At 49.9% G+C, this 20,920-nt stretch overlaps 1 protein-coding gene across 2 annotated transcripts; it reads left to right on the top strand.

Annotated features, from left to right (window-relative positions):
* CCM2L (CCM2 like scaffolding protein) lies at positions 2,260 to 19,933 on the top strand. Of its 2 annotated transcripts, none has more exons than XM_018057688.1 (10): positions 2,260 to 2,326; positions 4,720 to 4,887; positions 7,086 to 7,169; positions 7,262 to 7,445; positions 8,225 to 8,685; positions 11,119 to 11,254; positions 13,642 to 13,705; positions 16,075 to 16,204; positions 16,702 to 16,840; positions 17,950 to 19,933. In XM_018057688.1, the coding sequence occupies exons 1-10, from the start codon at positions 2,297 to 2,299 to the stop codon at positions 18,258 to 18,260; spliced, it is 1,707 nt and encodes a 568-aa protein (XP_017913177.1). In that variant the 5' UTR covers positions 2,260 to 2,296; the 3' UTR covers positions 18,261 to 19,933. The 2 variants fall into 2 exon arrangements, with proteins under 2 accessions (XP_017913177.1, XP_017913178.1); XM_018057689.1 differs by having other exon boundaries at positions 7,265 to 7,445.

Below are 20,920 nucleotides of genomic sequence, written 5' to 3' on the forward strand. Positions count from 1 at the left end.
GAGCCTGGTGGGCTACAGTCCATGGGGTCACTAAGAGTTAGATACAGCTGAACAACTAACACTTTCACTTTCCACTGACTTGTACTAAGCACCTGATCTGTTCATGATCCTGGGCTGGGACTGCAGAGAACACAGAGATGGTTTGCTATTTTGAGTGGCATTCAGAACACTGGTCATATTTGAGCTCCATAGGAGTTCACGGATGTTTGGAGTTAATCCAGGAATAAGAGACATCCAGGTTTTACACAGAGGGAAACTGAGGCACAGAGAGAAGAAAAGGCTTGCAAAAGCCATCATGGAGGTTCCAGAGCAAGAGACCACGTCTCATTCCCAGCTGCCATCTGAGGGTGGGAATTTGGGACCTGCTCAGGGGTTAACTGGGAGGGTGACGTCCAGGGCGGTCAGGGATTGGCTAGTACATCCCGGCCTCTTCCTGTTAGCCCACAGGCAGAGGCTTTCACTTCCTGCTGTAGGGACAGGACGGGCAGGATGTCAGGGAGCAGGGAGGGTGGCTCTGTGAGCTATCACTGAGCAGTCTGGGCCATTTCCCCACCTCCGAAAGAGGGAGGAAGAGACAGAGGGCAGGCTGGTGTCTGAGAGTCTTCTGCAGCTCTCACACCCAGAGGCAGCAGGGAGCTATGAGCTTTGCTCCCACGGGCACTGGCCTGGCATACTGGGGTATTTAAAAAAAACTTTCCAGACAATCCTATGCATGGGCCCCTGCACTTCACAGTTTCCAACTGCTTTTTATCCATGGCCTGATATCTCTCCTCTCATACCTCTGACTCCAGGACAGAGTTTGGGGGCTTATTGTTCCCAGTGGAAAAATGAGGAAGCTGAGACCCAGAGGGGTTACAATAAGCAGGCTGCTTGCATCATATAGCAAATCAGTTCCAGGGCTTAGGTCTCCAGAACCGAGTGGTCGGGGCAAGGTGAGGAGGGATCACTCAGAACCTTTCCCGTTGCTCTGGGTGGGCCACGCAGAGGGCATAGGCCCGAGAGGTAAGTAACCAGGCTTCAGATCGGAGCCAGACCAGGCAGAAATTCCAGGCTCTTGTCCCATTTACTGTGTGCCCTCCCTGGGTTCACCTCCGCATTTGAGTCTGTTTTAAAAATCTGGATAGTACATATGGGGCTTCCTTAGCGGCTCAGACAGTGAAGAATTCACTTGAAATGCTGGAGACCTGGGTTCCATCCCTGGGTCGAAAAGAGCCCCTGGAGAAGGGAATGGTGACCCACTCCAGTATTCTTGCCTGGAAAATTATATGAACAGAGAACCCTGGCTGGCTACAGTCTACGGGGTCACAAAGAGTTGGACACGACTGAGCAACTAATACACACACAAACACAACACGTATAACAATGGTACACCAATATTGTGAAGAATAAGTGAGATGAAACACAGAAAGGGCTCAGTGGAGAACCACAAAGTGAGCCCTGCTTCCCTAGCAGTATTCTCTCAAGAGACAGTAAACAGCCCAGAACACGCAGACACACAGATAAGTGAAGAGTTAATGTTGATCGAGTACTTCACATGTTCCAGGAGTTTTTCTAAGTGAGTTTAATTCTTACAAGTTCACTCTGAGGGTCAGGCTGATATTGTACCCATTTTACAAATGGGGAAATGGAGGCACAGGAGGTTACAGACCCTAGGTCATAACCTTAGTAAGTGGCAAAGCCAGGATTCAAACTCCAGCGGCCTATCTCTGAAGCCCAGGCATACTGCCTCCTTTAATATTGGTAATGATTAATTCTTAAAATCATAACTTGCTTTCACACAATAGTCCCTAGTTTATGAAGCATTTGCCCACCCACTCTTTCATTTTTTTCTCACCACAGCAGCCTAGAGAGGAAGGCAATGTTTACTCCTAATTTATAAAAGGGAGGGGGAAACAGGCTGTGAAAAGGGGAACCCACCTGCCTTGCCAAGGTCACACAGCAAGGCCAGTGGCAGAAGTGGGGGTGGATCTGGGATTTTCTGTCTCTAAATTCAGAGGACACTTCCCAGCCTTAATCAGTTCCCAAGCCCCCTCGGTAGCAAGCCTGCGGGCTGGAGATCTTGGGGTTTTCTCCCTGGTCTGGTGCTCTGACTGGGCTTCCACTGTTCAGCTGGAGGGTCCCAAGGCTGCATCCTTCATCCACCCCTCACCCGGCGCTCACTATCAGATGGGAGGGGCAGGAACTCCAGGGCTGGTGGAGTTTCCGACCAGGCAGGAAAAACAACAAAGGAACTGCGTGGGGGGAGAAGGTGGAGGGGTGGCTAGGAGGGTGGCAGGAGCGGAGGGGACGCTTCACCATGGAATATGAAGTCAAGAAAGGGAAAAAGGTAGGTGGGGGTTTGGAAAGGGTTCGGGGTAGAGAAGTGTACCCGGAGTTGGAGAAATGAGAAGCCTAGGGGTGGGGTGATGGGCAGTGAGTGGCGTCAGGAGCACCTTTCTTCTTATTTGGAAAGACCTTCCTCTCCACCCTTGGGCAGCCAGACATTTGGCTCAAACTCTCTAACCAGTCTCCCTGCTCTTAGTGACCTCTGCCATCCCAGAAAAGAACAGACGGACAGGTACCTTCCAGGAAAATCCAGCCAGCCAGATTAGTCTGGAGACACTCCCAACCTGCTTCCCTGGTGTTCCTGGGGGTTCGCCCCTGCAGTTTCTCAGACTGAAGGACAGACAGGAAAACAGACATCAAGCAAACCCATTCCCCTGCTCCTTGCCTCATCAGGGAGAAGGACCTCAGGCAGGGCAAGTGTGTGCTACAAGGCTGCCTATCTGGGCTTGGGACATCTACCTCCTCCTCCTGCCAGGTTCTAGCTGAGCCTGCCCTCTCCCCATCTTTATACAGGGACCAGTTCTGCTCCAAAGGCCTCAGCCTGAGGGTCACTCCCCAACCCCCTAGATCTTTACTTCTTCCTGACTCTCAGAAATTTTCTAGTCTGGTTCTCTGGGCATCTCACCTGTTTGTCTTTGCGGTCCAGGAAGCCTCTGGGCTTCCAACTCCCACCCCCATCCCCACCGAGCCCTCTTCCCCCAAGAAACCAAGATCCAACTGTTTGAAAAGGCTCCCATGTGAATTATGAAGGCTCTGAAGGGAGCCAAGACATAGGTGCTTGTTGCTTCTTGGTTCCTTCCTTCTACAGATATTTATTCAGTATCTATTATGGGCCAGGCACCATGCCTGGTGCTCGTGATGGTGCACTGTGAGCAAAGTCAGACAAGGTCCCTCCTCCCTCCCTGGAGCTTACAGTCTAGTGAGGGAGACAGCTTTCAATTTTTTTTTAAGCAATTAATGTGAAAGTGCACAAAATTCTCCATATGCAGTGCTGGGAGAATGTTAAACCTTAGACTGGTCAGCCTGAGCTGATAGGTGGAAGGAAAGGGGGTAGGAAAGAGTGTTTCAGGCAGGGAAACAGTGTGTGCAAAGCCCCTCCACAGGAGGAAGGAATACAGCAAGTAGGAAGAACTGAAAGATGGCCCTAGAACCACAGGACAGGAGTGAGGGGCAGTGAGGTGAAGTTGGAGAAGTGGGCAAGGCTGGAGCATTCAGGGCCACAGACAAAACAACCACTTTCCTGGTCCACTCAGGCATACACACATACTCCCATACATGGGATAAAGCCCTGGCTCCATAGCCAACATTCAAGCCCTCTATGACTTGTTCATCTCATCATTTGACTGCAGTGAAATGGCTATAGTACTTCTTCTCCAGGCTTGTGCTCATCCAGCCCTTGCGGCCCCCAGGGTTTTGCACATGCTGGGCCCTCTTCTTGGAATGTTTGTTCCCAGATTGCTTGATCTCATTGCTCAGAGCTTCCCTGTACTTAATCCAGGATCCATGATACTGATTGTAAAACTTGAACTGGGCATTAGAATCACCTGGGGTGCTTGTTAAAACACAGATCATGGGGGTCTCATCCCAGTTTCTGATCCAATAGGTCTGGGATGGAGCACAGGGATGTAAATTTCTCTTAAATTCCCAGGTGATGCTGCTACTGCTGGTGGTGGAGACCCAGGAACCACACACTGAGAACCACTGCTCTAAATCAGTGCTCACACTTTCCTGAGTGTTTAAATTCTGTTGGGCTGAGTTGAGGCCCTAGAATTTGCTCCTTCAATCTAGACCCAGGCCATTTTTATGCAGGTGCTCACTGGATTATACTACAATATCATTAGTTAGAAATCAATCATTTCTAATATTGAGGAAAGCACAGAAAATAGCTTAATAAATACCTATGCACCTACCATTCAGCCAGATTGGATGTTAATATTCTTCTGTACTTGCCCCAGCCTAGCCTAGGTAGGTTCCTACTATCACCTGGGTGTTTTTTTTTTTTTTAAACTTTTTATTTTGTATTGGGGTTAGCCAGTTAACAATGTTGTGATAGTTTCAGGCGAACAGCGAAGGGACTCAGCCATACATAGACATGTATCCATTCTCCCCTAAACTCACCTCTAACCTGGGTATTTAGAATGAAGGTTTGGAGCCAGACTGCCCAGGGTCAACTATTGGTTCTACAGCCACTAGCTGGTAACCTTACTAGCTCTCTCTGAGGCTCAGTTTCTCCATCTGTAAAATGGAAATCACAGAGGTAACCTGCCCCTCCCTGCAGTGTTTTTGTTAGAATGCAATTAGATAATATAATGCTTCGTATAAGTGTTGGTGCTGGAGAAGACCAAGTCAGTGGCTATTATTATTGCTGTTACCCCCACGCCCTTGCTCCCCCAGGGCTTTGTGTCCCCCATCCGGAGGCTGGTGTTCCCCAAGGCTGCGCGCCGGGCAGCCTGTCGGAGCAGTGTGAGCCGCCGCCCCCTGCACTCAATGCCCCTCTATCCCCCCGACTACCTCATCGACCCTCAGATTCTGCTCTGTGACTATCTGGAGAAAGAGGTCAAGGTATGCATGGGATGAAGGGGGAGGGGTGTGAAGGATCTGGGGACAACGGGTTAGGGGGAAAGTTTCCCTCAACCCTCCTAGGGTCCCTGGCTGGGTCTGAAATTTAAACTGAACAAAGATTAACCGGAGAAAAGCACACACATTTTATTAAATTTTCACATGTACATGAGAACGTTCAGTGAGAGAATGGAAGACCCTCAGAAGTGACTAGAGCCGGAAACTTTTATACATTTTGGACAAAGAAACGATAAATCTGTGAAGAACTGACAAGGCAGAGGTGTTCGGAGTAGGGGTAGTACATGGAAAAGGAGGAACAAGGATTGTTTATACAGACTTCTCGGCCCTCAGTTCCCTGTCTCTGGTGATAAGGCGGTCTCCCTTCCTGCTGATACTCCGAAAAGAGGGTACCTTTCACCAAGGAGATTTATCTCCTGCTTTCAGGGAAGAAGGATGATGCAGGGGAATTCTGAATGACCTTCCTGCTGCTGTCGTTTCCTCTGACTCCTTCAGCTTAAAATAGTCGTGCTGAGGTGCCATATTTTAGGGTGGCGTGTTCTGGACCCCATCAGGAAAGACTTTACCTCTCCTGCACACCAACCTATGACCAGCCTTGTCTGACACAGGGGAGGCTCAGGGGAAAGAGGCCTGGAGTCAACCCAGCCTTGCACGTGCATTATGCTGGGAACCCTCAGCAAGTGACCTCCATCTGCTCAGCCTCAGTGTTCCCATCTCAACACGGGGCTCAAAGTCTACCCCAAGGGCAGAGCAGATGGGAAGGTGCCCTGTGCACTGAAAAGCCAGTCTCCATCTTGTGAGATTTTACTGCAGTGACATTACTGCTACTTGGATGGTGTCCAGATTAAAGGAAGCCAGTTCTGCAAGTCACAGGGACTTGGGCCAATTCAAGGGCTTTACTTCTATTTCATGCGCACCATGAAGGAGCAGTGGAGAATCCTCATTACCCAACAAAGACTGATATGGGGGTAGGAGTGTCAGATTTAGCAAAAACAGGAACCCACTTAAATTTAAATTTTGGTAGGGGGAGGGATAAATTAGGAGTTTGGGATTAACACACACTATTATATATAAAATAGATAAACAACAAGGACCTATTGTATAACACAGGGAAATATAGTTGATATTTTGTAATAATCTATGATGGAAAAGAATATGAAAAAGAATATATATATTATATATGTATACAGCTGAATCACTTGACTGTATACCTGAAGCATTGTAAATCAATTATACTTCAATAAAGTTTTTATTAAAAATTTGAATTTCAGGTAGGCAATGATATTTTTTAGTATTAATATATACCCAGTGTTACATGAAACTAAAATTACTTTAAAAACAAACTAAAAAATTAGTTGTTTACATGAAAACCAAATTTAATTGGCATCTTGTATTTTATCTGGCAACCCTATAAAGCAAAAAGCTAACAAATCCACTTAAAAAACTGGGGACTAAAACTTTATAGAGAATAAAAAGAAGAGAAATGGTATGATTGGTAGAATTCACCTGTAAGAATAAAAATAAAAAATAATGAAAAATGTTAATTCTTACACTTAATGACATTTAGCTATAAGTAACATTAAGCTATAAGTAAGAATGAATGATTTATTTACTTATTTTTCTGACAAAATTATATACTAACTTGATACAATATTCTTTCCTTCCCACTTAATTTCTGCAACAAGGTCATAAAGAAGGCCAGTGACCTGTTGACACGGGTGCTTGGGATGAACAGGAGCCACTCAGGCCAAGTGGGAAATTACAAGTGGCCCGTTCTTTCAAGCTATTACAGTGACCTTTGCTTCTGCCATAGTCAAAGAACTGTATGTTCATAAAGTAAGCTTATATTAGCAAAAATAAGCTAGCTGTGAGAGTGTGGGTTCTGGTGTGTGGAGTCCAGCTCCACCCTTTCTTTTATAGATAATACTGGGCAGGTTATTTATTTTGACTGTGCTTTAGTTTTCTCATCCTCAAAGTAAGGATGAATGAGTACATAAAACTCGCAGGACTATGGGTCCTAGGATTGCTTTAATAACAGTTATTACCAAGCCATTATTATTAATTCAGATATTTCTATCTCAGTCTACCCTTACGGTGTCAGTGAGGTCAGGGTCCTCCGCGGCTTCAAGGTAACCTCTCTGCCCTTCTCCCACCACCCCTACCCCCGTCCCATTTCTATACAGTTCCTGGGCCACCTCACCTGGGTCACCTCCTCACTGAACCCCTCCAGCCGGGACGAGCTCCTGCAGCTGCTGGACACGGCCAGGGTGAGGCGCCGGGAGAGGGGAGGACAGGGTCTGGTCCCCTACGTTTCCCACCCGTGGCCACTGGGACTCAGGAGATCCGACCCACCCCACAGCAGCTGAAGGAGCTGCCGCTGAAGACCACGGCGGAGCAAGACAGCATCCTGAGCCTGTCGGCCCGCTGCCTGCTGCTCACCTGGCGCGACAACGAGGAGCTTATCTTGCGTATACCCACGCACGAGATTGCCGCCGCCTCCTACCTGCAGGACGACGCTCTGCACCTGCTGGTGCTGAAGACCGGTACGGTGGGCGGGGAGGGGAAAGGGTAGAGAACGGCCCGACACCTAGAAACGGGCGCTGCCTGGGGCTGGGGCGGGGCCTGAGGCTGGAGGATGGGGTGATGGAAGGCCTGACCAAACTACCCCTAGACTAGGGATAGGGCATGGCTGTTTGCAAGAAGTGGGAGCCCAGTGTTGAGGGTTGAAGGAGGGCGGCCTGACCCACCATCTCGGAAATGATGGAGAAGCCAGAATCCTGAGGCCTGAACGCGTGATTCATGGGTAGCAAAGCTCTGAGGCTAGGAGGGTACCTGGGGCAAGAAGCGGCGTCTCACTTAGGGGCGGAGCCGTACACTGCGGGGCGGAGCTCGCGGCTGAGCTACCTGGTGGGAGGTGTGAGACCCTGCCAAGCTAGGGGCGGGGCCTGAGACCAGGGGCGGGGCTGAAGGGAAGCTTGGATCCAAGGAGAGGTTCCCGAAACCAAGAACAGAGTCAGAGTTAACAGTAAAGAGGGAGGCGATAGTCTGACCACTACTCAGATCAGACGGCAGGGTCCGAGGCAAGGGGCGTCTGGATGGGGTGGGATGGGTGGGAAAGGCCAGATCCAGGGGTGGAGCCTGAGGGTGGGGCGGGGTCGGGCCTCCTGACTTTGAAGCTAGGGGTGTGGCCTGAGCACAAGGGCCGGGGGACTCACTCCCAAACCCCCATCCCGCAGCGGCGGGTCAGGACCCCCAGCTGGCGTCGGGAGAGGGGGCGCTTAGCCTGGATCTCCTGCTCTGACGGCCACCCGACCTCTCCTAGGTCTGGGCGTGGACCCGGTGCCAGCCGGCGTAGACGCCAGCCCCGGCGGGGCGGGGCGCGACCCGGGCCCACCGGGCGTGGCGCCCGAAAAGCGGCGGGTGGGCACCACCGAGCGGCGCCACACCATCTGCAGCCTGGACTGGCGGATGGCGTGGGGCGGCGGCGCAGGCGCAGAGGCCCGGGCCGGGGGCGGCGGCGGCGGCAGCCTGGAGCGCCAGCGCGCCGGGGCGCGGGCGTCGGGCAGCTGGGAGCGGCGACAGACGTTCAGCGGCAGCTGGGAGCGGCGGCACGCCGGCGGCGGCGGCGGCGCGGGAAAGCCAGGCGGCAGCTGGGAGCGGAGGCAGGCGGGCGGCGGCGGTGGCAGCTGGGAGCGGCGCCACCCGGGCCCCAACCCGCTAGACCCGCAGGACCCCAGCCCCGACGCCTACTGCAACCTGGTCATTCTGGCTGTGGCCAACAGGGTGAGCCCGAGGGCACCCTGCGCCCCTGCACCCTGCCTCCAGGGCACGTCTTCACCCCCGCGCCCCCGCCCCCCATCCCTCTGCCCCTACCCCCGCAACCCTCCGCCCCCACTCCCGCGTCCCCCCGTCCCTTTTCATCTCCCTCCTTTGGCCCTACTCCCCAGGATTTCAGGCACTGTGCGCCCATAACGGCAAAAGGCTTCTACCCTCCAGCTCCCAGACACCTCCCCCTTACTTGTCCCGGAGGGATGAAAGTTCAAAATGGCCCAGACTTAGATCTAATCCCTCCTCCAGCCCTCCTCTTTCCCCAAAATCGTCAGTCTCCGCACTACCACAGTAAGAATCATGAGGACAGTGATCACCAGCACGAATTGAGTGCCCGACCTGTGCCAGACAGGAAACCAGCATTAATCATTTTGTTCTCAGGTTAACCCCTAGAGGCAAATATTACCATCATTCCTATTCTACAGAGAAGGAAACAGACAGAGGCTAAGCAACTTGTGCAAGGTCGCACAGGAAGCAGGCGGTGATTTCAACACTAGGACCCGAAAGTTCAGAGCCGGTACTCTTGGTAACAATGGTCATCACCCAAAGCATAAGATTTCCCACAGATCTTGCCCCACCCTCTATCCTCCACATTCACCCTTGCTTTTATTTATTTGACCATGTTTATTGAGTACCAGCTTCTGCTAGGCATTGGTCTAGGTGACATGGATACAGAAATGAACAAGACATAATTAGTGTCCTCCCTTAGGGAGCTCACTGTCTAGCAGACACCTTCAAACCCTGAGACTTGTAAGCTTTTTCTCTGACCCAGGGCCTTGAACTCCCCCTATATATAAATCCCATGTGGTGAACAAAATGGACATGGTGCCTCTTTAGAAAGAAAGGTGGATAGTAACCAGTAAACTCAGGCTATGGAGTGGGCTTGAAACACTTTCCCATTTATCCTTGGCACCTAGAAAAGTGCCTGGCATATGTGTGCGTTCATGCTAAGTCGCTTCAGTCATGTTCGACTCTTTGCAACCCCACGGACTGTAGCCCACCAGGCTCCTCTGTCCACAGGATTCTCCAGGCAAGAATACTGGAATGAGTTGCCATTTCCTAGCTGCTCAATAAATATATTGAGTAGATGGATTAGTTCGTAATATATTACAATATGTTGTGATGGGGACCAACAAAAAAACAGGCAACTTGAAATGATAAGGAGGAAGGAGATCCATTTTTCAGAGGGAAAGTGAGTTTGTGCCTTTTGAACTGAAATGTGGAAGAGAGAAGGAAGCAGCAGGGCAAAGAGCCAAGAAAGTCAATTCCAGACATAGGCACCAGTGTGCCCTGTTTATTCCACTAGGCTGGGAGGGCTTTAGGCCTTACCTAATTCACCTCTGAGACTCCAGAACCCAGCCCGGTGCCTGCCACACAGTGGAAATAAGTAATAATTTGTAGAATGAGTAAATAAATAAGGCTTTTTTTTCCGGGGAGTATCTGAGCCTCTGGCCTCCAATCTGAGGCATCGTGGTCTCAAGAAGGGTATAGGAGTTAGAGTCAAAAAACCTGGGTGCCAATATTAACCAAAGCCATGAGTCTGCTATATGAGTCACTTATCCACTCTCATAAAATAAGGATCCTCTCTTCTCTGTCCACTTGATAGGGTTATTATAAGGATCAATCCTGGTTTAATGATAATTTCACTCCCTCATCCCAAAATGCCTGTCCTGAGGTTACATTTTAACTTACACCCTGGGCTGACTTTTTGAGAAGCACAAAATAAGAAATGACTTCATGAAGATGGACTCTTCATTAGTTGTCTTTCTATATCTCTTACTCAAAAAGGTAAACCAAAGAGGCAAATTCCTCTTCAAATTTGCCATCTCAAAAAAGTCTTACCCAAGAACCTAAATGCCTTCCTTCTATCAGGGACTGAAGTTTATATATTCATCCTGCTTCCATTTTTGCCCTGGGTGCCAGGAAGCTCACATCTAAATATGGCACAATAACTATGATGAGCCTAACATTTTCATACATGTATTTCTTCCTCCTCTTACTAGGTATTAGGAGACTAGGGTTCTAGTCCTGGCTAATCGCTTTATGTCTCTGGGTTTCAGCTTCCTACATGTAAACTTAATTTAATTTAGCATAAGCTTCAGGAAGGCCCATAATTCTCCCATAAACTGGGGGTACATGTTTATACTTTTCAGAGCACAAGAGTTACAGTTGTCACAGGATTCTATAAAGACCAGTAAGTGGCTATTTCTATAAAAGCCACCCAGAACATGGCTATATAATTTTGATGGAAAATGACCTTAGAGTGGCTCTGAAGTCGCCCACAGTTGCATGTGTGCCCCTGTGTGCCCGCTCACACTGCGTTTTCAGGAAGCAGGGGCATCTTGATCACGGAAGAGAGACTGAGCTCTGTCCTCCTCTCTGGACAAGGATGCTGCCGAGGAGTCCTGTGCCCTCATCTGTCAGGTCTTCCAGATCATCTACGGAGACCAGAGCATCGAGTGTGTGGACCGGGCTGGTTACCACTACACATCCACGCCTGAACGACCGTGGCTCTGTAGCCGCAGTGAGTATTCCAGTTCCTGGCCAACCTTCCTGTGAATCATCCCGAAAGGCCAGAGGAGGTGGGGGTCAGACGTGGGGTAGAGGGTGATATGTCCCAAGACTGGGGCCAACAAAAGCCTTTAGGGGTCCTGACTTCTACAGCAATTACAGTGTACCCCCAATATATAGCTAAAATAAAATGTCCAATTTCATAATGACCTCAAGCCTAGCTTTATAATAAGCCCTTTAGAGGTGAACTCTCTCTCCCTTTTGTATTTTGGCATCCCAGGGGGATTGTCTGTTTACTGAGCCGTCTAGCCCTGCTAGGACTCTAGGTCAAAACCAAGATTTCAAGACTGGTCCTTGAGTGCTGTCAAGGGCTGGAATGAAAATGAAATCAACAGAGGTTTGTTGAGCACCAGCTATGTGCCAAGCACAGACCCAACGTGCCACATGTTTTGTAATCCTCATAGCAACCTCATCTGTCCTGTTTGCCACTGTGTCGCCTGTGCCTAGAGGAGGATCAGGGGCAGATGCTCAAGGTGTATTTTCTGAATGGATGAAAGAACTGTCTGAGGCTTTATGAATCCAGTTTTAACAGATGAGGCTATTAAGGCTCAGAGAGGTCAATAAATGTCTCAAGGTCACACAGCTGGCAAATGACAGAGTCAGGATTCAAACTCAAGTGCACCTGATTCTAAAGCTTCCATCTGCAAAAGCTTCACTCTCCAGGTTGCCTTCAAGGCCCCAAAGTGAACTTGCTCAGCCACAGCCCCCTCAGGGTGGTCCCTGTTTGCATAGCTCCATTGGAGAAGGAAAAGGCAACCCACTCCGTGTTCTTGCCTGGAGAATCCCAGGGATGGCGGAGCCTGGTGGGCTGCCGTCTATGGGGTCGCACAGAGTCGGACACAACTGACACAACTTAGCAGCAGCGGCAGCAGCAGCAGCAACAGGGAGTGGGCTCTTTCCCCCTGGAGGCACTCCCATCTGTGGAAACTGTGGTTATTGAGAATCTGGGGAAGTTCATTGACTCTCCCAGGGATGATGGACAAATAAATAAGATAATTCAACAAATATTTCTTGAACACCTGAGTGTCGGATCCTGCTAATCTCCAGGATGCACTGGTGACTAAAATCAGACATGATCCTCCCTCGGAGGCTTGCATTGCTGAAATCAGTTCAGTTCAGTCGCTCTGTTGTGTCCGACTCTTTGCAACCCCATGAATCACAGCACGCCAGGCCTCCCTGTCCATCACCATCTCCCGGAGTTCACTCAGACTCACGTCCATTGAGTCCGTGATACCATCCAGCCATCTCATCCTCGGTCGTCCCCTTAATCAGCTGACAATAATTAAAGTTACACAGGGACTTCCCTGGTGATTCAATGGCGAGGACTTTATGCTCCCAATCCAGGGGTTCCAGTTCAATCAATCCCTGGCCAGAGAACTAGATCCCACACGTTGCGACCAAAATTTCACATGCTTTAACTAAAGATCTTGTGTGCCACAAGGAAGACCGGATGTACTCCAATAAATAAATAAAAATAATTATTTTGGCCACACCGGTCTTTACTGCTGCTTGTGGGCCTTCTCTAGTTGCAGCAAGGGGGGCTCCTCTCTAGCCGTGGTGCACACGCTTCTCATTGTGACGGCGTCTCTTGTTGCAGAGCATAGGCGTCAAGGTGCATGGTCTTAGTGGCCCCGCAGCATGTGGAATCTTGCTGGACCAGGGGTCGAACCCATGTTCCCTGTATCGGCAGGTGGATTTCCAACCACTGGACTACCAGGGAAATCCTGTTTTTGTTTTTTTAAGAGAAAGAACCTGCTTTAAAAGAAATAGTTACACAAATAAAATGCAACCACACACTCTAGTATGAAAATGTATAATGAGAAACCAGCCTGACCTAGAAAGTCAGGGGAGTGTCCTGAGGAAGTGCCACTCAGTGAGCCAAGGAGGAGGCCAGTACCTGGGTTCACTGGGTGCTCCTTTCTCCTCATGATTTTGACCTCCTTCCCTTCAAAGTTCTTTTCTCTCTCTCTCTCTCAAACATATATGGCTTACAAACCCTACGGCAACTGTTCCCTGGCTTGCTCTCCCCAAGGTCCCCATGAGTAGGCAGGAAGGTGGTGTTGTCACAACGTTGGGGAAGGTGAGGGCCAGGAGGAAGAGGTGGGTTGCCCAAGGTTGTCTCTGTGTTGGTGGTGGGGGCAGGAATCCTGGTCAGAATCTTCCAGTGGCTGCCCGTTTCACTTAGTGTGTAAGCTAACTCCTGTACGATTGCTTACAAGGCCATCCTTGCTCCAGCCGCCATCTTTACTCCAGGGTGGGGCTGAGCTTGGGGCCTCGGGGAGCCGGGGATATTGGTCCCCGCTTTGCCACCACTCACTGCCCTCTCTCTGCTGCCCCCAGGTGAGAGCTGCCGCACTGACGGGACCTATGCCTACGACGCCGACTTCAGCTGCTGCAGCTCCTTGTGGGTACTGCCCTGGCCAGGGACCCCACTCTGGTCCCTTCTGTCCCTGCACAAACAGGACTGCTCCTCTGGGCACTCTTGAGATCCTGTGGGCAAGACAGGATGGGGGAAAGTGACTCCACTTTGATTTGTGCTGAGACACTGAGCTCTGAGCCTGAGGCTCTGGTGAGCTGATAGAATCTGAACCCCTGAGAGAGAGACAAGGCTGCCAGAGGCCAGAACTAGGTCCACATGACCCTGCTGCTCTTCCCCAGTCATCCAGACACTCAGTGGCTTGCAGAGGCCAAAATCACAACTTATGCCAAAAAATCATTTTGGCTTCATGGAATAGAAAACTCTAAAAAGAGCTGCTTAAATAAGAGTTTCCTCCCCCTCCCCCTCTCTCTTACATAAAGTAGACCAGGAGTTCATGGCCTTGTGGTCATCAAGGGCCTAGATGTATCTTTCCAGCCTCCCTAACACTTGCTTTCATCCCCCAAATCACCTCATGGGCCAAAATAGTGGTAATAGCTCCAACCATCACAGCAGGTCTTTAATTCTTTGCTAAAATTTCCACCTGATGGCTTCTGCTTACATCTTGTCGGCCAGAACGTGGTCTCATAGGCACAGCTAGCTATAAGCAGGACTGGAAAACAGGGTTTTTAAAAAAGTCTCAGTGGGGAACATTGTCCAGGGTTCCATTTTGGGTGACCAACCACCCCAGTTTGCTCAGGATTTAGATGTTCCCCAGGACATGGAATTTTCAGTACTAAAACTAGGAAAGTCCCAGGAAAAGTGAGACACATTGGTCACCGTAATTCTGTTGCTAAGGCCTTTAACTGGACAAGGGCAAGTCTCTGCCAGTGATATATGCCTTACTCCCCCCACCCTATTTTTAGCAGCAATATATTTGCCTAATACTATGTACCCTTAGGCCGGTCCTTAAACAATCTGCTGTATGCTAGAGAGGCAACAATCGTGACAATGAGTATCTTTTGAACTTGGTATGTGCCAAGGGCTATTTTATAATGCACTTCTTTTAAAAAATCAACATAGCAACATTACAGGAACTACTGTTTATTTATTGCTTAGTCCATAACTCTAACGCCTCTGTTTCTCACAATGACACCAATTTTTACCATCCCCTTTTATAGCTAGAGAAATTGAAAAATAGAGAAGTAACTTGACACAAGGTCAAGAAGCTAGTAAGTTGTTGGCCTGGGGTTTGAACCCAAGTAGGCTTAGAGTCCACACTGCTTCTATAGAGCTAATCATTGACGATGGTTCTGGAACAACATAGAGATTGGGAGGCAGAGCCCAAGGCTGACTTTTATTTAAGCACTATTTATTGAGTACCTCCTCTGTACCTACCCATGACACAGAGGCTTTTCGGATGCCCCCACCAAATGTCCTCTCTAACCACTCTGTCCCTCACACCCTCTGTCGCAGCCACAGTGGCCTCCTGGCTGCTCCTCAGACTCACCACGCGGATCCTGCCTCGGCATCCTTTTGTGCTGTGCTGTGTGCTAGGGATACAGGGGGAGCAAGGCAAGAATGAGACCTGTGCTCGCCACATAGCAGGTACTCAGCAAACAGAAAACCAAGGTCCCTGCTCATGCGTGCTTTGCAAGTGTGGCAAACGGACAGTGAAATCATTATTTAGTAGCAATAAGCATCAACAGTAAGAAACACTACTGGGAAGCTCAGACAGTGGCTGCCTCATCTGGGGAGTCAGGAGGGCCTCTCCAAGGTGACAACACTTGAACTGAGACCTGATGGATAAAAGGGGGAAGAGCACTCCAGGTAGAGGGAACAGCAAGTGCAAGGAGGCGGAGGCAGGATATGCTTGGCGAGGCTGAGGAGCAGCCAGGAGGCCACTGAGGCTGCGGCAGAGGATGTGAGGGACAGAGTGGCTAGAAAGGACATTTGGCGGGGGCATTGGAAAGGCCTCTATGTCGTGGGTAGACTTACAGACTTTGTGATCATATTGGACAGAGGGTCTAACCCGGTCGGGAGGGGTCAGGGAGAACTCTCCTGAGGAGATGACTTTTAAAATCCAATGATGAGGAAGAGTTAGCTGAGCACACAACAGGGAAAGAGAGGCATTCCAGGCCAAGGTAATAGCATGGGCAAAGGTCCAGAGGTGAGGAGGTACTTGGAGTATTAGAGGAAAAGCAAGAAGACAGGTGGCCTGAGCCTGAGCAGCAAGGGTGAGGCGAGGCTTGAGAGGTGGTGCAGGGCCAGATCACAGGAGACCTCAAGGGCCAAAATGGGGTCCAGGAGGAGGGCTCAGTCCCAGGGCATGGGTGACTGTCCCCTCCCACCTTCAGCCTACCACATGGAGAGGAGCTGGAGAGAGGGAGTGAGGCCCCTTCCCTCTGTTCCTGCAGCAACAGCTCCCAGGACACATTTGAAGCCTGTTACAGCGGCACGTCCACACCCTCTTTCCCTGGGTCCCACTGCAGCAGCAGCGACCACAGCGGCCTGGGCCTTGAGCAGTTACAGGACTACATGGTCACGGTGAGCTGGGGAGGGCAGGGTGACCAGGTGTTTCAGGAATCATGAACAACCCTGGGCATAACTGAAGTGTAAGACCACAGAGGTCAGGGCAGGGAATGACATTCGGAGAGTAAACGGAGTCAGCCATGAAAGACTTTAAGGAAGTCAGCTAGCAGTGAGTGCTGGCTTTATACCGGGCACTGTTCTGAGCACCCATAATGTATCATCGCCTTTCATCTTTCAACAAAACCCAAGAGGAAGTGCCAACATTATTCTCACTTTGCGGATGAGGAAAGCAAGGGTTAAGGAGGTTATCGTCTGCTCATGATCACAGAGCTGGTTAGTAAAGGGGCCAGGATTTTAAATTAGACAGCTTGAGTCCACATCCCACTCTTAGATGCAACCCAAAGGGTCTGGATGTCCCCCAGGAGGCCAGCTTTTCAGAGGAGGGCTGGGCCGGATACATCCAGCCCTGGGTCTTTTAGGCAGGGGGCTAATTTCAAATGGTGCACCCACAGTTGCGGACTAAGCTGGGGCCCCCAGAGATCCAGCAGTTTGCGCTGCTGCTTCGGGAGTACCGGCTGGGGCTGCCCATCCAGGACTACTGTGCAGGCCTGCTGAAGCTCTACGGAGACCGGCGCAAGTTCCTCCTGCTTGGTGAGCCCCCTGCCCAGGCTGGGATTGTTCACTCTTTACCCTTTGGCCTCCCGTAAAGCCACATCATGAGATCCATGAGACAAATGAGGAAACCAAAGTGTGGAGAGGGGAAGGGACTTGTCTGCAGTCACAGAGCCGGGAAAGAGAGCACAGGTGTAACGATTTCACCTTCACAGCAAAGGTGCGAGAGGACATGACACTTCCCATTTTACTCCACGAGGCATCCGAAATTCAGAGAGGCTAAGGAACTCGTCCAAGGTCACGGAGCTAGTAAAGAGGGCTAATGATAACAGAAAGAGGAATGATAATCCTTTTTTTAAAAGTTTTTATTCAGTTTGTTACAATATTGCTTCTCCTTTATGTTTTGGTTTTGTTGGCCCTGAGACATGTGGGATATTAGCTCCCAGACCAGGAACTGAATCTGCACCCCTTTGATTGGAAGGCCAAGCCTTAACCACTGGACCACCAGGGAAGTCCCAGGAATGATCATTCTTAATAAGCTAACATGTATTTGGCAGTTAACCATTTGCCAAAGGATCATCTGGTTGAAGGCCCTCAGTTCTGAAAGCTGAAACTATGACTTGCCTCCGTTTTGCAGATGAGAAAACTGAGGCTTAGAGAAACGAAGTACATAAGTCATAAAGCTAGTAAGTACTGACAGAAGTAAAACAGAAGTCAAATGGGCTGCTCAGTGTGTGCTAAGAACCTTATTTAATCCTTACAGCCCGGGAGAACAGGTGCAATTACCTCCGTTTTACAGGTGAGGACAGTAAGGCTCAGAATACTTATTGAGGCTACTTATTGAGTCCATGGGGTCGCAAAGAGTGGGACACAACTGAGCGACTAAGCACAGCACATAACGAATAAATAGGAATATAACCATCGAAATAATAATGATAACAAGAATAAGCTAACATGCAGTGAGCATTTAAATGTGTACGGGGCACTGTACCATTATTCTCCAGCTCAGAGAGTCAAGGAGTTGTGCAAGCCACACAGCCAGCGAGTGGCAGGGCGGGGGATCTGAACTCCGCCCTCCAGCGAAGGTGATCCCTCGGTGCGAAGGGAAGGGCTGACCCCGGGGAATCACCGTGGCTCTCGACCCGCAGGGATGAGGCCCTTCATTCCGGACCAGGACATCGGCTACTTCGAAGGCTTCCTGGAGGGCGTGGGCATCCGCGAGGGCGGCATCCTCACCGACAGCTTCGGCCGCATCAAGCGCAGCATGAGCTCCACGTCGGCGTCGGCGGTGCGCAGCTACGACGGCGCCCAGCGGCCGGAGGCGCAGGCCTTCCACCGGCTGCTGACAGACATAACGCACGACATCGAGGCGCTGGCCCCCGACGATGACGAAAGCACGGACGAAGAGGCCCGGGACTCCCCGGGCGGGGGCGACGCGGCCGAGGACAACTACCTGTAGCCTGTGCCGCCGTCCATGCAGAGGGCGGGCAAGGGGGTGGCCCCGCACTCCCGCCCCTGAGTCTCATGCGCCCTTGTCTGTGCGTGTGTGTGATCCATCCCCAGGATCCCTTCCCCAGACCCCAGCCCGGGGCTCCGCGCTCCGGAGGCGGGAGTCTGTCCCTACCGGTCCCCCGCCCCGGTCCCTACAGTACTGAGAATGTCCTGCAAGGGGCGGGACCCAAAGCTGGGCTCAGCAGCTCCCTCTGCCGGTCGGGGAGGGCGGCGAACTTCTCTGTCCCAATAGCCCGGACGTTCGGCCTCTGGACAGACACTCGAGAGACTCCGCAACTTTCTGGAGGCCAAGCGAGTGATGGAGAGTGTGCTCCACCTGCTGGCCGGTTCAGAAAAGAATTCCCCGAGCCTGAAGACCTCTTTTTCTATTTTACAGTTTGAGAAACTGAGGTTCCAGAGAAGAAACTGGAGGGAGTCTCCTGATTCCCCTTAGATATTACCTCACTCTGGACATACTAAATGGTGCAGAGGGTCTTTCTGAAGCTCTAAGAGGCAGGGTCTCCCCTTTGCAGATGGACTTAGATCTTTAGTGTGGAATAGAGGTTTCTTTCTACCAAGAGTTGACCCAGAGGAGCATGATCTGGGTCCCAGCCCCCACCCTAAGGCTCTGAACAAGTCGCTCGTTCAGATCTGGCGACTGGAGCAGGACAGGCTAGGCTCCCTGTCTGGTAGGTGTCCTAGCCTCTCTGCCTCTCCCATTTTCTCTTCTGACCCCACACACCTCACAAGGGGGTCGTAGGGGTTACTGAAGGTCAAGACCTTAGTGCTAGGTCTAACACATGATAAGTGTTCAATAAATGCTGTCCCCTTCCACATCGAACACTTTCTGACTCAGTTTACCTGTCTTTAGCTGTGTGCAACGGGACATGAACTGAGGTGAGGGTGAGATGTAGGAAGATCCTCAGGGAACTCACAGTTTGGGAGGAGAAAATAGGACTTGCCCCTCACAGCTCTCTTCCAGCCTGACTCCATGCTCAAAATCCAAATGAAAAGATTCTGCAGGTCAGCCGTCGCATCTCAGGTAGTCAAAGAAACCCAAAGACAGAATTGGAGGGGGAGAAAAGTCAGCATAAAGACAGGACTTGCACAGCCCCAGGAAAGGCTCAGAGGCTGAAAGAAGCCCTCAGAAGAGGCAAGAGAATTACTTAGAAGAGCTAAATTTTATCTGTAGAACTTTACATGGCCAGACACAAGGTGCTTACCATGAGGTAGGTACTATTATCGCCATTGTTAAAGTAATATCATTATTATTACCAGGGCCTGGATTCAGCAAATTCCCTGATTCATAGTCAGTTCATGGCAAATGACTATCCCGTCATAACTGACCCACAGAAGGCCCTTCTGATCACTGACTCGATGGACATGAGTTTGAGCAAGCTCTGGGAGTTGGTGATGGACAGGGAAGCCTGGCGTGCTGCAGTCCATGGGATCGCAAAGAGTCGGACATGACTGACTGAATCTTACTTCGTTTTATATTCCCCAGACTTCATCCACACATCCCCACAATCCTTCTCCTCCCCACCATGGGTACCCATCTCTATGTGTTGATATATGTCCCTGGACATAAAATGTATAATGTCTTATGTGTGTGTTTACCTTACATAAATGGTATTATGTAACAAACTCATTCTGTTGTTTCCTTCCTGTGTAAAAACCTAACTTACTACATCCAACCACTGCAAAATATTCCAAGCTGAGCATCCACTGATGGACACTCAGGTTGCTTCCAATTTCCTCTTACCATAAACCACACTGTGATGAAAATTGTGCATGACCCTTGTGGGGCTGTGTGACAATTTCTTTGGGCTCTATACCCAGGAGTAGATCATAGGGTATATATGTTTTCATTTTCGCTAAAAGTCACTAGAATGGCTACACCAGTAGTGTGTGAAGGATACTGTCTCCCCACGTTTTCAGCGACTTTACCATCATCTAACTTTCTAACCTTTTGCCTATTTGGGTGTAAGGTGGCATCAGGTTGCTTTAAGTTGCATTTCTCTGTTAACCCTGAGATTCAGAACCTCCTCTTATACTTGTAAGGCATTTAGGCTTCCCCTTCAGTAGTGTTTGTTCATGTCTTTTTCCCATTATCATTCGGGTTTCCTGTCTGTTCCTTGTTGATGTGCAGGAGTAGTTTATACCTTTTAGATTTTAATCCCTTGTTGGATATTGTTATAAACATCTTCTCCTAGTCCCTTGCCCATCTATTAAGTTTATTTATGGCAATGGTTCCCAAACTTTAGCATGCATCAGCATCTCCTGGAAGGCTCTGTAAAACACAGATTGCTGATTCCCACCCCAGAGTTTCTGACTCAATAGAACAGAGATGGGGCCCAAGTACTTGTGTGTGTTTGTTTTTAGCATTTACTTATTTAATGTTTTTTTGAATCTCTATTGAATTTTTTTTTACAATATTATTTCTGTTTTACATTTTGGGTTTTTGGCCACGAGGCCTGTGGGATCTTAGCTCTCAACCAGGGATTGAGTTCATGCCCTGTGTACTGGAAAGCAAAGTCTTAACCACTGGATCACCGGGGAAGCACTAAGAACGTGTGGTTTTTAAAAATATTTGTTTATTTATTTATTTTTGGCTGCACTGGGTCTTCG

This window comes from Capra hircus, chromosome 13, assembly GCF_001704415.2.
Source record: "Capra hircus breed San Clemente chromosome 13, ASM170441v1, whole genome shotgun sequence".
Taxonomy (NCBI): Eukaryota; Metazoa; Chordata; class Mammalia; order Artiodactyla; family Bovidae; genus Capra; species Capra hircus.

What these genes read in the sequence shown, in the direction of transcription:
- CCM2L (XM_018057688.1), top strand. Translation starts at nt 2,297, where the DNA reads ATGGAATATGAAGTCAAGAAAGGGAAAAAG. An exon ending in ATCTGGAGAAAGAGGTCAAG is followed by an intron (nt 4,888 to 7,085) that starts GTATGCATGGGA and finishes ATTTCTATACAG; the next exon opens with TTCCTGGGCCACCTCACCTG. An exon ending in ACCGTGGCTCTGTAGCCGCA is followed by an intron (nt 11,255 to 13,641) that starts GTGAGTATTCCA and finishes TGCTGCCCCCAG; the next exon opens with GTGAGAGCTGCCGCACTGAC.